The sequence below is a fragment of the Cucumis melo genome, chromosome 8 (genome assembly GCF_025177605.1).
Source record: "Cucumis melo cultivar AY chromosome 8, USDA_Cmelo_AY_1.0, whole genome shotgun sequence".
Taxonomy (NCBI): Eukaryota; Viridiplantae; Streptophyta; class Magnoliopsida; order Cucurbitales; family Cucurbitaceae; genus Cucumis; species Cucumis melo.
In genome coordinates, this window is record NC_066864.1 from 1,271,219 (window position 1) to 1,288,139 (window position 16,921).

The 16,921-nt window shown below is 29.2% G+C and overlaps 2 protein-coding genes across 2 annotated transcripts; one reads left to right on the plus strand and one right to left on the minus strand.

Annotated features, from left to right (window-relative positions):
* Window positions 1-354: 354 nt before the first annotated feature.
* On the minus strand, window positions 355-2,950 carry LOC103484408 (protein SRG1-like). The gene is made up of 4 exons (XM_008441468.2): window positions 2,536-2,950; window positions 1,289-1,536; window positions 893-1,217; window positions 355-790 (listed from the first exon to the last, which is right to left on the minus strand). The coding sequence occupies exons 1-4, from the start codon at window positions 2,827-2,829 to the stop codon at window positions 524-526; spliced, it is 1,134 nt and encodes a 377-aa protein (XP_008439690.1). The 5' UTR covers window positions 2,830-2,950; the 3' UTR covers window positions 355-523.
* A 9,408-nt stretch (window positions 2,951-12,358) lies between these two features.
* On the plus strand, window positions 12,359-15,082 carry LOC103484411 (codeine O-demethylase-like). Its single transcript, XM_051088370.1, has 5 exons — window positions 12,359-12,371; window positions 12,463-12,680; window positions 12,799-13,043; window positions 13,717-14,041; window positions 14,739-15,082. Exons 1-5 carry the CDS (start codon window positions 12,359-12,361, stop codon window positions 15,009-15,011), a joined length of 1,074 nt encoding a protein of 357 aa, XP_050944327.1. The 3' UTR covers window positions 15,012-15,082.
* Window positions 15,083-16,921: the final 1,839 nt, after the last annotated feature.

Genomic DNA, 16,921 nt, shown 5'->3' on the forward strand with positions numbered 1-16,921 from the left:
AGCAAGTTGGATTTTTTTAAAAAGAATTAAACTAATTAGACATTTTGTTTCTTTGTGGAACCAATGACGCACACAATACCTTTATTTCAAACCACCTCACAGAAAATTCTTGATAACTTTCCATCAGGATTTTTTTATTTTACTGATCCAATGAGATTTTGTTACTTGGTAGGATCAACGAGGCACAAAATAGTTTTATTTCAACTTCCCAAAAATTGAAGATATATTAAGTGGTGAAATTTACCCTAACCTATATATCTTTACCATTCGTTAATTCTATCTTTTGCTTTCCCTGCACTGCTAGATCAGGGCAGTCCAAAATGCCTATGTCCAATGATGAAGCAAACACAAGGATGCAAAAATTTAGCTCCAACATTCAAACCATGATAATGAAAAGAATACATAATTATGATGAGAAATTCGCTTTGTTCTAATGTAACATTTTATTCCACATTACATTCCCATTTGCACATGCTAAACAAGCATACGTCTGGTTTTCCTTCCCTTTCCTTTCAGTTGCATTTTAACATGAGTGGTCGCCCTCACTCTCTATTCTCATATGCTCAAGGTATGATTTTCCTTCTAGTTTTCGAGCAAAGAAGTCTCTGAAATACTTCTCCAACATAACTCTTTGAAAAACTGCTGGGTTATGTGGTCCTATAAGACTTTTGGCTGGACCCACCTCCGAGTTTAGATTTAAACTATAGAAAGTTGCAACCGAAAGCCTTTCCTTGGAAAAATTTGATGAAACTCTATGCTCGATGCTCTTGTATACACCATTGCTTACAATCTGCAGTAGAGGTAGAGAGACAGGCCAAAGATAGTAAGTTGCTAACAAAGTTATCGACAAGAATTAGAAGTTCCATGCACAGTAATCATTAAGCTTAAGCACCTCCATGATGTCCCCAATGTTGACTACAAACGCATTTGGAAGTGGTTTAACAGCAATCCACCTCCCATCTTTTCGAATTTGCAATCCTTCGACTTCATTGAGCTGATAGAGAATTGTCAGAGCATCAGCATCTGAATGAGCTGAGAACCCAATGGCCTTATCGGGAACAGGGCATGGAGGATAGTAATTCATCCTCACTGACTGAACGCCATCTCCAAATAGCTCTCTCATTTCCTCAACATCCATCTTCAGAGCTCCAGCCAAATGGTCTAGGATAACCATTGCTAACTTCTTAACTTCAGTTGAGTAAGCTTCCAAAGTCTCTCTGCAACATGGAAGTGAATTAGAAATCGTAAACATACCATTCAATTGAAGCTTCAAGAATTGGCTAAAGACCTGAGTTTTGGTGGAAGCCTTTGAAAAAGATGAGGCTTCCTTAGATTAAGAGGGAGAGTGGTTATGTAGAACATGTCTGACCAATCAAGCTTCTGCTCCTCTGATACCACAAAAAGCTGCCCAAATCCTTCTTGATTCTTTGAGTCTTGCCAAAGCAGCTTCTTTTCATCGTAGGGAAGATTGAAGAAACTTTCAACTTCCATTCTGAATTCCTCCAGCAATGTAGTCGAAACCCCATGGTTTATAATCTGGCAACAACAATTATTTCAGTCTTTTTGAACCAACCACAGGCCAGTAGGTGCCAGATTTCACAAAATAAAGAAGAAACTGTATTAGTAATAGTAACTAGCGGGTTTAGTTTAGACCAAGAAAGGCTTGAGCCCCTCTCAACTTTATGCTCTTTATATAATATATGTGTGTGTGTATAACTGAAATAAAATCAATACCAATAGTTAGCTCGGTGATAAAATTGTCTTCCAGTTCCCTCTAGACCTAACTTCAAGCTTCATCTCTTAGAATTTTTTCCAAATTACTTTTAATGAACAATAAAGACTTCCACCTCCAGGTCAACCAAATTTCTGGATCTGCTAAACTCCCAAGTCCTAGCATTACTTTTATCCAGAGTTTCTTCTTCATAATGATTGAATCCTAGATGCATTGAAATATAAAAGATAACAAAATTAAAATATAATCTCCTAAGACTAGAAAGTACTAGGAACCTTTCCTTTCTTGAGATGTCATTCGAGCCCAAACCACTAAATAACTACCTCACGTTCTCCTTACTAGCTCCCTCTATTTATAACAAATCACCATAACAACGTCTCTAATCAATTAGGAACCTACCCTTAATACCATAATAATTCCTAATTGGTACTCCTATCATACTATAACCTTTCTCTTACTCCTGACCCTTTTTCAATTCTTTATCTTTTATGCTTTTCGAAGTCCTTCATTCAAGATGTCTATGGTAATGGTTATTTTTGAGTTGGATTGGAAAGATTCTGAATGTTTTGCAGTAGATTTGTTCAGCTCAAATAAAAAAACATGGTTGGATTATTGAGGTTTCGAGTTATTTATTACGTATCAAGGAACTAGAACAATAGCACTTTCAGAATTTTTGAAGGGGAATCCCCAGTTCAACTTCAAAGTCATTGACGTACCATCCTTCACTCACGACTCACAGTCAGCGTTCCATACTTACAAAATTAGGGCACAGTTAGCAGAAGGTTTACATTAAATTTACATACCTGGAAGAATCCCCATTCCTTACACGCAGAATGCAACTTGTCTATTTCTGGAGAAGCGGAACCTCCAACGGCCAGTCCGTGAATATCAACGACCGGTACCGACGGTCCGGATTCTCGGCCGGGATCGATGGGAGGGTCCTGATCGAGACGTTCATAGCGAAGGGGGATTTTGGGGATTGCCCGTTTCGTCAGCTCAAGAACACTGGGGACTATGATGGATGTTCCGAAATCAACCATTTGAGTATTCGATTCCATGGATTTCCCAAAGCGGTGACTGCGTGGTTGTCCGACCATTAAATTTCAAACATTATTTGAGGTGGCGGTTGGGTTTACACTTCACCGCGTTGACAATTTGATTGACCAGTCAACCGTGAAAATATTGGTTCGGTTTTGCAAACGGACTTCACTTTGAATCGTTAACATGTTGAAAATTACTAAGAACATTTGATGTCAATATTTGAAGAGATCGTTTCAAACATAGTAATTATATTTAAAGAATTGTCGTAAATATAGTAATTATATTTAAAATAATTAAGTATATAGAAATATTTTAATAAAATTATAAATATAATAAAATATATCAAAATTTATGAATGATAGGAGTCTATCATTAATCAACTATGTAATAAATGTTGGTTTATTACCGATAAATCACAAGAGTCTATCAATGCTAGAAGTTTATCCCTATATTAATAATTTTTTAAAATATCGTTACATATTTAATAATTATTCTAAAAAATGCTATATATCGTAATTACCCAATTTAAAATGTTACGTGATTGGGTTACTAACTAGGTTGGACGTATATCTTTGGTTAAAAATGTTGTTATACAATGATCGGGCTTGCCTCAAGCTTCTTGCAGGCCCAATTTTAAAAGCCCAATAGGCCTCCATTTAAAATTCAACGAGGGGACATGGTTGTTTACTTTTTAAATTTTCTTTTAAAACTTAATTAATTATAATAATCAATTATAGTGAATAATTTCGGATTTATTTTATTTATTTGGTAATGACTTTTAGTTATGTTTAAATTATATATATATAAGTGTGTAGTACTATGATTTGAGGTCTATAGTTTTATTATCAATATCCCCATGTGCTTAAATTAGATTTCATGTAATATTTTTTTTCAAAGGCACATGACTTTGACAACTTCCCCTTCAAAGACTTTTATTATTGCTAAAATAGTGGAGTAAAGCTAAATTTGGTATTAGGAAATAGTTAATAATTAGGGAGAGGTTAATCTTTATTCGATTACTATGTTTTCCGTGTAAGCTTATAACTCTATTAAATAAACTCTACTTGAAGATTAGTTCGTCAACATTGTCGTGTGTTTTGACTTTTTCTTCTATCATAACCTAATTAAACCTCTTGATTACTATAAAAAAAAAAAACTGCATTAATATTATTATGATGTAATAAATAAATGTAATTATAAAGTCCATCAACTCACTTCTCTCCTACCAAATTTATTTCAATGATTAATTAAGATCAGATTCGATTAGTCTTCAATTAATATCCACTGTTTTCTATACTAACCTGTTGATTATATAAAATTTGATTTCATCAACAAAATATTCTATTCGAAAGAGAAAAAAATATATTCTCATATATTTTTGCCCTAAATTTTCGAAATTTTATTTTGGTTCAACCATTAATTAGAGTTGGTTTTGAATAGTGATGACCAAGATGATAATGTATGTGTAACTTATTGAGCTAATGATTGAATTAAACAATTTTCTAACAATTTATTGTTCTTTTTCGTTTTAACTCCAAGATATTTATATCCATCAAACAATAGTATAAATTGAAAAAATACGGTTAATATACGATGAAAATTTAATTAATTAACTTAACTCAACGATAATTGATATGATCTTCCTCTCAAAATATTGAAAGTTTAATCCATATTTTGTACTAAAAACGTTGTCTTAGAGAAGTAGAAAATAAAGATCAAGACTAACTAGATCGAAAGTCTAAATATAAGATATGTCACTATTCTTCCAATCAACTAATGCCACTCAAAAATGACGTAATTGGTACACGAATTTGACCCACAAATTAACAAAATTCTTTTCTTTTTCATAGCAAAATGTCCACACACACATTCAAATATAGTAATAAATTATATATATGTATATAGATAACAATAATTTGTTGATATATAGTCAATAAAATTTAACTAACAATAATTTTTCTTAGTACAAATTGAATTGAGATGATTTGAATTTAGGATCTCTTACTCTTAAGTACATATAAGCATCAAGTTGAATTAAGATCCTAGACTTTATCACGTAATTGTAATTTTTTTAAAGGAAGATAATCGTTGGAAGAAATAAATCTAATTCAAAAAAACACACATTATTTTTTTTCTAAAAAAAGAAAAAAAAATTAAGAATACATATAAGAAACAACTTTTTAGATTATAGAGCCAAAATAGACAATGAGTATGAAAGTTCACCCAAAAAGAAAAAAAGAAAAAGGAAAATTATATCATTAATATTTATCATTATTAAGGTAGATGTGACATTTTTGATAAAATAAAACGTGCCAAAACATAAATTTCATTTAAGACAAGAAACAAAGGACACCACAAATGGAGTTGGTGCCCTCTACTTCTATGTCTTTTCCCACTGCCCACTCAACCATTTCTTTCTACAAATAATTCCTTATTCTTAACTTTATCATTTCAAATTTTTTCTCTTTTCAAAACTCTATATTATATTCTACACATTTTCCTATCATTTTCTTTAGAAAATAAACAAGTTTTAATAATTCGTTTTTGTTTTAAAAAATCTACTAATAATTTAAATGTAGTAAGAAAATTCGGAAGAAATAATAAAAAAAAAAAAAAAAAAAAAAAACCCAAATTGTTTATCGAATAGATGAATTGAATAAATATTGCTTGATGAATAAAATAGGTTAAGAAAATTGAGGAAAAAAATTATATTTAAAATAAAATAGAGAGGTGTTGTATTCTTTCAAGTATTTTGTAGATATGAGGATTTAATATGTGAGAATGAAATTATTTTGTGGTATTTTAAATGATTTGGATGAGCCAAAATGTGGAGTTTTCATTTCAAAGGAGCAATTCCCAACAAAATTTAAAATGTTGGTTGGAAAACATCAACTTGTTGTCTTCAATTTTTGTTACAATTTTTGTCCAATGTCATAACCTGTTGGGCTTTGTCGTTAAAGTGTTGTTAAATCATCTGTTTAGTCTTTATACTTCATGAATTAAATTGATTTCGTCAAAGAAAAAACGAACGGGTCACGTTGGAGTTTCGTCAATTTCTTAATCTCTTGTGTTTTAATTATCTTAGGTTAAAAAATCATAAGAAAGATTTGAATTTCAAAATGTAGGTTATTCATAAAGTTTCGACTTTATCCGTCGGTTTAGGTTGTATTCGTTTTGACAAAATTATCTACTTTATATACAAGTTTAACTTATTTGATATTTTTCAATTTTGTACTACACAGATATAGTTATTTTTAATTTAGATTGCTTTGTCTAAACGTTCATCGTTATTTTACTTTTGTTTTCACTTAAAACATGATGTCTTAATCAATAGAGATATAGTTGTCCTCAAAGGTATCAAGATCTTCTCCCTTTCTTGATTAAGGTAAGATTTTTAGTCGTATTTTCGATCGTTTCAACTCTTAGAATTTTCTATCACTTTGATTGTGATTTTAAATAATCATTAATTACTTATCAAGATAATGGAATAGATGATTGATTTATGTTGAATTAGTTTTAACTTACTTAAGACGACATTGAATAGTAGACATATAGCTAGAGTCAAATAATGTGAATAATACAAGCTAAATGAAATAACATATAAGCCATGAAACGCATAATTATTCAATTGGTTAAGAACTTAATAAACTCATAAAGATACCGTTCCTACTAATATTCAAAGACAAAAAAAGTAAAACTAATTATAAATAATTAAAATTATAAAATATAAATTATGTAGCGTATAATAAATGTGTTTTTATTTTAAAGGAAAGTCCTCTACATTCTGGAATAATTGGGAGAATATCTCCAACCTGATTGGCATATGGTCATCCAGAAGCCCTTTTTTCAAAAACTACACTCAAAGTACTATAGCTCTCAACCTCAATGTCTTCTCTAACTAAACTTGTTGTCAGACTATCCTCCAACCTTTTGTAACTTCTGTTGTTGTTAATGAAATATCGTTATGGTTGTTCCTTTTAACCATAACAAAGTATCTTTCTCTACAAAATAAATGTGTTTTTTTGAAAGTAGGAACAAGGTCCAAGATAGATAATTGAGTTCAAACAATTTGAGTTATATGGTCGACTTGGATTTGTTGTTGTCGACATGAAGTCCAAGAAAATAGGAAGACATTGACAAAGAACAAAATATGTGGGGTTCATGACTCTCCACACCCACACAAAACACAAAGAAGGTGTTTGTGAAAATGCGTCCAGAGGAAAAAGAAAGGTAAAATGTCAAACCGGCCAACAGAACCATAACCAGGTGGTCACAACACAACAGAGAGGATTGCAATCCATTGGATTTTATTGACTTGATTTCGTGGTGTGTCGTAAGCAATGACTCATGAATTCAAGTTTTCACCATTTTCAAACTTTCAACTTGAAGTAAGTGAGCAAGTGATTTGTGTCTTAGGCTATGGTTTTTTTTTTAAATAATTATAAAGAATAAAATAATTAGAATACATTTATAAAATATAATAAAATATCATATTAGCGATAGATACATGTATGAACGAAGGAACTTCTTTTTGCGTTTATCAATAATAAATCTAAAATTTTGTTATATATATATATATATATATATGCAGACATATTTGTTTATTTTGTTATATTTTAAAATGGTTGTTTTCTTTGGAAGGTGCACGTTTTTGGTATGGGGGAGATGTGATTTGAGAGCATCCCAACCTAGAGACAAGGAAATGTTAAAGCAACTTAATTACAACTTTCATATTTTTCCTTTTTGCTTTTTAATGCCATCACTTCAATTTTTTTTTTCTCAAATTAATCATTATCATTATATTAGTTTGAGGATTATTCGAATAAAATTTACTTCTATTAAATATATCTTCGTGATTCAAATTTTCATATTAATGAATCCTGGTAAAATATTAAAAATGTAGTTGTCTCACACATTTAAAAACATCAAAAAAAAAAATGGTGGGTTTCGACTACTACATATAATAAGAGTCTATGTCTTTGATATCTAAGTCATGCATACTTAACAAACAAAGATGTATTGAAGACCTCATAAGTAGCTATGGTGTGATCATCGTTGAATTTTATGTCAAATAGGCAATGTGTTGAAGAGAGGAGTTAACCCTAAATAAAAGATTTTGACAAATAGATCATTCTTTAGGAGAATACTGGTAATTCTTTGTCTGAGGAGAGAGTATAACTGGGAATGCTCCCATGTTGATCATTCTTTAGGAGATCAAGTCCTCCCATGTTGATTAGATTAGGAGTTCATCATAAATATATAAGTGAAAAGATTAAATTATAAAGTTGAAGCTTAAGATTAAGATGAAGATGAAGATGAAGTTAATTACAAAAATGATTAGAGGGATAGTGGAAGACAAAGGTAGAAATAGGAAAAGATGGATGAAGATTAATGTCGAATACAACGAACACACCATCAAAACTTTTCCAACCACCATTTTAATATATATCATGGAGTGGAGACCCCTATACATTCTAACACATGAACATCTATATTTTTTTTAATTTTTATAAACAATTTATTTCAAGTCCTAACCATCATTGTTATTGTTTTGAATTATTATTATTATATAACCTAAATTATATTGGTATTATCATTCCAAATAATTTGAAATTAAAAGTAAGTAAATACTATATATTTTGATTATTAATTCTCTACTTTCAATGATCACTTAACACATGAGTAAATCATTCTCAAAGGTATCTATCCTATCATCACAAATATTGCTAGTTTAAATTATAAAAGACTAGATTTATATTTGTTTCATAATTGGTTAAAAAATATTTTTGATCCCTAACCTTTTATGAAGGTAACAGTTTAGTAACCATTTTAGTCTTGTGTCAATTTAATTCTTGAACTTTTATATGTAACAAATTAGTTCTTAATTCTTTCAAATTTTGTAATAATTTATTTTTTAACGTTAAAAAAAGTATCAATTTTGTATTTATAAAAATTATTAATTTTGTAATTAGTTTATTGATTTATTCATGCAATAAATCTTACTAGATTTTTGCACTAATTTTTACGGTATATCAATGTTAAATCATTAAAAAGACTAAAGACTAAATTTTTACATATAAAATGTTCCTTGACTAAATTGTTACAAAATTAAGAAGCTAGGTTATAGACAAAATTCGTTACAAATCAAAGTTGAAATACTAAATTTTTAAATTTATAAAAGTTTATAAAATAAAAGTAATCTTTTATTTTTTAAAATTTAACAAATCTATGAATTTTTACTCTAAATATATGTAACCCTACCAAATATTAATTTGGGTTTCATTTTGTATCCTAGAATTGTTTGCTTGTTGATGGATTGAAAGTGAAAAGGAGATAGTGTGTATAGTCTTCTTATTCTGTGACCTTGGGAGATACACACATGTATTTATTCAAGACAGACTTTATAATATAATATTTATGTTTATAAACATACGCACACATCCTATTTTAATTTATTTATTTGACATTTCATTTAAACAATGAGAGTCGTGGAAATGTTTTTGATGTGTGAAAATGAAGTTAGAACCATTCGTATTTGAATGTGTAATCACTTAAAAGAAAATGACACTAAGCATCACGTTTACAAAATTACAAATAAAATTATATATCAACAGATTTGAGAATCAGATTTACTAAAAAAAAAATTTACGACGTGTCTATTAATTCCCATTTTTCTTTATTTATTGTTATATGGTTCAATTATATAACATCGTTTTAATTAATTCCATAAGTTAAATACAAACATATATATAATTTTTTTCATAACATTTCTCATACACAATTAAAACGATCATTTTTTATTTTCAGATATCATATTTTTAAGCATCATTTATCTAATTTAGTTCTTGATGTTTACGAAAGTGAAGTATCTCTACCACAAAAATTGAATTCGTACGTGTTAATGTTTGTTTTTATTAAAGTGAGGAATATAATCAGAATACAATATTATATTTTGTTATTATTTAAAATACTATTCATAATTATACTTGCAATGCAGCCAATAATGTCAAATCGAAATTAAAGATATATTGTTTGCATGTTCGATGTACACCGATAAAAGAATATGTTCACCCCATATTTAATTTCTTGTCTTTTCTTTTGATTACTGCTCTTTAATGAAATAAACACATGTTTATTATTTCATTTTATTCAAGTTAGCAAATTATTTTCAAAGTTAAACATCTAAACTTTTATGTTATATTTATTTTCGAAGATATTTATAGGCATTTTATAGGTTGAAAAATGATAAAACAATACTTCTATTTGTAATTCTTTTTTTAAAAAAAAAAAAAAACTTGATTTTGAAAAATGATGTAAGAAAAAAAGTTATCAAATGCTTAGAAATAAAAGAACAAACTTATAAAAAAAATTATCAAATCATTGGGTTGTTATCATAACAAATTTAGTTACATGGCTTGAGTTTAACATGGTTTTAAATTTTTTTATTGAAGTAAGACCATGACACCAACGTAAACATATATAATTCAACTAAACAGTAATATTCAAGTTTAATTTGTTAGTAATCGTGGCTAGTTTGAATTGGTATCACTTTCTAATTTTCTCTTTGGATAGCTATCCTATGCAACATCTTTTTCAATGCATGACATGTACATCAAAGAAACTCAACAATTTGTTATATTTATATTACAGATCTCATCCAGGAATTGGCACATGAATAAAATTTATATATCATAAATGCTAATTTCACATAGGAAACAAGGAGAGATAAAAAAAATTAGGTATTGATAAAAAGTCTTTCTACCAAGTAAAGTGGAACTAAAATTTTCCCAAAGTCGCCATCTAAAGTTAAGTTAAAATCAAACCACACACTAACACCCCAAAGACTAAAATTTGTAATTATTATTGAATTATTTTTCTTCTTTAGACAAAATTAATTAAGAACTAAAATTAACGTCTGTCAACTTCCGACAGAAAAAGTTTATTGCATCACATTTATTGAATTTAATACAGTGTTTTACAAATCAAAATATTGTTTATAATATCTATACAAAACGTGTTCGTAAAAATTGACACATATTTAACCTAATCAACCCTAGCTTCTTGCCACCATCACATTAGTGGTTTCCACGTTTGAATAATGAATTTAAATATTTGTTTTCTCAATTTCCAACCAAATACATCACAATAGAACTAATACCTCAATATATCATCCAACGTTGAAATTTTAGACCTTGGTTGATCACAACAACAACGAATCCTCGATGTATTTACTTATCAACTAGTCCAGTATACAAATAAAGTCTCTAGACCAGAACTTTATAAACACAATGATTTCAATGTGTATAGATCGTAGTATAGAACCAACATTCTCTTTATATAGTCTTCATAAACAGTTTTAATTAAAAACTATATATAATAATAACAATAATTTTCCAAACAATTCGATTTTTTTTTTTTTAAAAAAAAGTAATTATTCCCGCAAACTTTCACCATCGATTTTTGTTTAGGTTCTAAATCTTTTCGATATTATATTATAGTCCTTCAGCTTTTTTATTGAAAGAAAAAAACTGAAATTTATGCCTCATATGTTAATTAGGTTTAGAAGTAAGTGGAATAATTACTATTTGCCAAAAAGAAAATAAATGATATAAGATACTATATAATTTGTTTGGTGTTCAACAAATGCAAAAATGAACATTTATGTACCGTCAATCTTATAAAAAGATGATAGGTGTGTTTCATTACCTACTTGCCAATATCTCGATATTAGGGAATAAGTAAGAGACTAAAAGGCTACAAATTCAATGAAACTAATATATACGTATACATATCCATATTATATTATTATATGTGAAAAAGTAAGAACAATATAAATAAAATTTTATTAACAGAAAGAAGATACTTTGTTTTTCATATCAGACGCATACAACTCTCGAAATACATATGTAATTGATAGGGTTTGGCTTTAGGTCTAACTTTTAATGTCTTTAATTTATTTTTTCTTTTAAGATTGTTATTACATGTGTCTTTAATTCAAAGTTTGTAATTAATTGGTATTTAAGATTTGAATTTTATGGAATTTATGTTATTTAAGTAATGTGTTAGTAGATAAATTTAAGTATTTCATGTCGATAAAATAATAATAACTCAATAATGTGACCCTCGATGATGAGTTGAGTAGGTTGACCCTAGCTCTATGTAAGGTATTTTGTATTGGTGGTCCAGAAAATTCTCCAAACCCATTTATATACACCCTAGTCTTTGTACAACTCAATCAATAATGACAATTTGTCCATGTGACAAACATTTATTTATTTGTTATGTGATTGACGAAGTTGAACGTAGGAAGATAATAAATACTCATTGATCTAATTCTACTGCCATAATTATTAATTATTTCAAAGAAAAATAAAACTTTAGGTTAATCTTATGCTACACCAATCTTTTTACAGTCCACTTATTGGCAAATCACAATTTGCATACTATTCTCTTTTTAATTTTCATAAAGACTATTAGATCTTTTTTTTTTTTTTTTCTCTAATGTAAGTTAAGTAGTTGTGTAGGTTGCAAAAAGATGAGAACAACGTTACATTTGGATCGTCTTGTTTTAGTGTGTATAAATAGATGGGGGTGTATGGTTTGTGATAATGCCACAACTAAGAAGCAGAGAGCTTGGAACTCAAACCCAAAAGGCAACTTTTATTATAATTAAAGAGATTTTAAAAAAGAAAAGAAGATTAGCGTAAAAGAACTTGTAGAAAAGAGTTCAAAACTCACAATCCCACAAAATTTCCTTCGTTTGGATCAAGAGGCTTCTTCTACCTCTGATCCTTCCACCTTCCCCACTCCTCCAATCATTGATATGAGTAGATTGCTCTCACCTCAACATTCTCGCTCGGAGCTTCTCAACCTTCACTCCGCTTGCATACAATGGGGATTGTTTCAGGTAACGAGACGTAACTAATATATATATATATATATATATATATATATAATCTCTATATATATAGTGATATGATATAGTGATCTGAATTGAACTGACTTATGTAATTTTACTTTTTAAGTTGGTGAACCATGGGGTTAGTCTTTCATTGTTGGGAGGGCTAAAGCATGAGATTGAAGGATTTTTTGAGCTTCCATTAGAGGAGAAGATGAAATATGGTATGAGGAGTGGAGAAGTTGAGGGTTATGGAACAGTGGTTAGAAGTATGGAACAGAAACTTGATTGGGGAGATAGAGTTTACATCATTACTAATCCTCTTTCAAGAAGGAAACCCCATCTTCTTCCCAGCCTCCCTTTATACTTGAGGTCCTCCTTTTACCTATTATTTATCGTATTCATCTGCTCCTGCTCTGTTCAATCAATATTGCTTGATTTTTGAAAATCAAATCCATAAGCATATAAGTTCCCATGCTTTGTTTTTTTCAAAATCAAACTAGGTTTAATTTTGAAAATAAAGATTTTATGGATAGAAAAAAGAAATCAAATTATTAACGATAATAGATTTTGTATTTTAGCGGAATCTTTCATATAGAACGTAAATATTTGACTTTTTCTACTTTTGAATTTTTTTGTAAGTAAAGCTTAATTAAATACTAATCTGGGGTTTTTAGAATTCATTTGAGAATTCAAATGTTTGTTTGGAAAAGATAAACTTGTTTGAAACAAAAGGGTGTCAAAATAAGTATGATTAAATTTTTTAAAATAATAATAAAAGAAAAAAGACTCATTGATATAACTAGTTGGGCTGTTGTCCACAAGTGTCTTTGTTTCACTATCCACTTTCTTCTGATAATTTAAAAAATCTAAAAGAAATAATAAATTTTTTTGAAAAGTTGAAACAAAAACCAGCATGAATTAAAAATAATAATAAAATTTATGTAACCTTTACTAAATAAGAGACCTAATAATTATCAAAAAAGAAAAAACTTATGTAAAAACCTAATTTGAAAGGTTTTGGACTTATAATCTGTGGTTATAGAAATGCGTTGGAATCGTACTTGAAAGAGACGAGAAAGATAGCAATGACATTGTTTGGGATGATAGCGGGAAACTTGAACATAGAGGTGAGGAAGTTGGAGGAGTTGTTTGAAGATGGAATGGAAGCCATAAGGATGTCATATTATCCGCCATGCCCCACACCGGAGTTGGTGGTCGGTCTAAGGCCGCACTCGGATGCGTCAGGGCTCACAATCTTGAACCAACTGAACGGAGTGGAAGGACTCCAAGTTAAGAAAGATGGCATTTGGTTCCCAGTGAGTTTCATCCCAGATGCCTTCATCGTCAACGTTGGAGATATTATTGAGGTACACATTTATTCTCACACTATCTCTTTTGTTTGATCCAAAAAGAAAATGTTTAGATAGTACAACTTTAAAATCTATTTTTTTAGTGGTTATGAAACATAACTTTACTTACAAAAGCAAAATTTCAATATATGATAACTTATGATTAAACACTCGAAAGTCGTATAAAGATGTGGATGAAAATGAATGTCGGATATTTTTTGTAAAGACATAAAGGAATAAATTGATGCACGTCTTTTATTGGGGTGGTGGGGGTGGAAGTGTAATTGATTGCTTGTTGAAAGTTTTGCAGTAACACCATTTAAAAAATGAAAAAGAAAGCTAAAGCTTTTAAAACTTCATGGTCCCATATAGTATGTGTAACATACAATGTTTATTCCATTTGAATTTTGTAACAAAAACTTTCTGGAAGGTTTCTATTGTACACGTCTGTCTATAATCTCTTCAATTTTAATTTGTCCAATTGTTATATGATGAAGTATAAATATTTTGAGTACTTCATCATTTTTTAGAATTCCTCTAGTTTGATTTCACATTGTCATATGACTTTCTTTCTTAAAAGTTGAAGGATCCATACCTTTGATCATCTCCACAATTGTTATACTAGAAAAATGGTTAAATGTTTTTTGCAATATGTGTATTTGAATAGGGATCGATGGGGTTAGAAGTTTAGAAAATGTTTGTTTGGGTTTTTCAGATTATAAGCAATGGGCTTTACAACAGCATTGAACACAGAGCAACGGTGAACTCAGAAAAGGAAAGAATGTCAATTGCAGTGTTTTACAATCCAAGATTTGATGGTGAGATTGCGCCATTCACTGCCTCTCAATTAAACCCACCTTTGTTTAAAAACATTATCATGGAGGATTATTTTAAGGACTTTTTCACACAATCTTTCAATGGAAAATCTCATTTGGACAGAATGAAAATCCCTACAACTCAACAGCCCAATCCATCTCCTACTTATTAATCTCATTATCTCATCCATTCTCTCTCTGTAATAATAATACAATCTTATTAAAACCTTGGCTTTTATTTTTACTTGTATCGAGTTTATTTTCATTACTTATTATTACTTTTTTGCAAATATAAATAAGGGTACTAAAAAGGTAAAAAATATAATTTTTTATGTGTGTATGATGTATTAAATCGTATCGTTTGATTAATATATTTATTTTGTAACAAGCTTCTGGTTTTTAATAATAAAAATTTGTATATCTAACCAAGAAAGCAAGCAACATAGATATGAAAATAAATTTAGAGGCAAACACAGGTTACTATCAGAAAAATCTAAAAAGAAAAAATAGTTAATTAATAGAACAGTGGTGGAATAAAATTAGAATTAAAATATAGTCCATATTGTAATTAAACTTTCAAGTGTAACTTAAGAATGAACATATCCATGACATAATTTATAAGGATTGTTTAGTGGTGATGTTATCTTTTAAAAAAAGAAAAAAGAGAAAAGAAACAATTATGTATTGGAATTGCTTCACGTGGTAATACATTTTAATTATTCATGAATGCCAATCTTTTTGGATACCAATAAATCAAATCATAAAAATAAAGTATAAGATATTTTGAAATTTCAAAGTGACAACTTGATGAGGTGTCAAATCAAAAATATATTATTCCAAAAGAAATTTAACAGAGAACAATTCTTTATAGATGATGGAGTATACAGAGAGAATGTTTGAGGGTCTCATGTAATTGAATTCCCAAAAGTTGCAATGGTTTGAGAATTAAGAGTTTATTAATAATATATAAAATTGTTACATTTTAGTTGGAGAGTTCATCGATTTTTCTTTTTATAAACAAAAAGTGAAGTTTAGAACAATTTTTTCGATCAAATATATCTCTCGCAACTATTACTTTCATGCAAGGGTCAAGCATGTAGCACTTTCGAGGTATGGATCATAAAATTCCATGCATTTTCAAATATAAGTTGTCAAAGCTTCGAAGATAGGGTCTGAACTGAGTTCCCATTGTCAAAAGGATAAAATGTTCTAGTTGAGCTTAGTGAAACCCTACGACCTTAAGACTATACATTTGGGATGACATGGACGATATGATATGCATGTTGACAAACTTTATAAAACAATCTCTTTCCACCACCTAAATGGGTAAGCAATAATCTGAGTAATTAGCCGAGCTAACTTCTGGTGTACTAATTAAGTTAGGCATTAAAAAGTGTTCCACATGGATCTAGGGTACCACACCTATGAGCATATACTCATCAAGGTCGGTCTAGAAGCACTCACAAACCTAAAGAAAGCTTTATCCGCAAGCCAAATCCACAATGAGATCGACTAATATAATCTACAGTTTTTTTTACAGAAAATATCAGTTCTGATTCTGAACTTTTTAATAAGGATAGTATAATTTTGATGTATGTCAAAAAGAAAAAGAAACTTTCAACTTCATTGCATTAATTGCACCTCAAACTTATATGATTATATTATTGAAATCTTAGTCCTAATAGCTTAAAAAGTGTTCCAAAATTCATTGAATAAAAAATTAAAATTTCTCTTATGCGACGCTTGATGAAATTGATGAAAACATATGAGAAAAATTTGAGAAAAGTAGTATTATATGAATATTAAGCAAACCTTTCTAATGCTACTTTTAAGTCCAAATTCAGTATATTATATATATTCTTGTACCCAATAATATAATATTGGTTGAAATTTTTGTGGTTTATTATTATTTATATGTTCATAGAGTTTTGAGCATTTTGGCATAGACACAGACTAATGGGTCAGTTTGAGAGACTGAGTCAATTGAGACTATATATATATATATAACCTAACGTAGAAAACAAAGAAATTAAAAAAAAAAAGTTAATTAAATTGAATAATTAGGAAAGAAAAATAATATGAA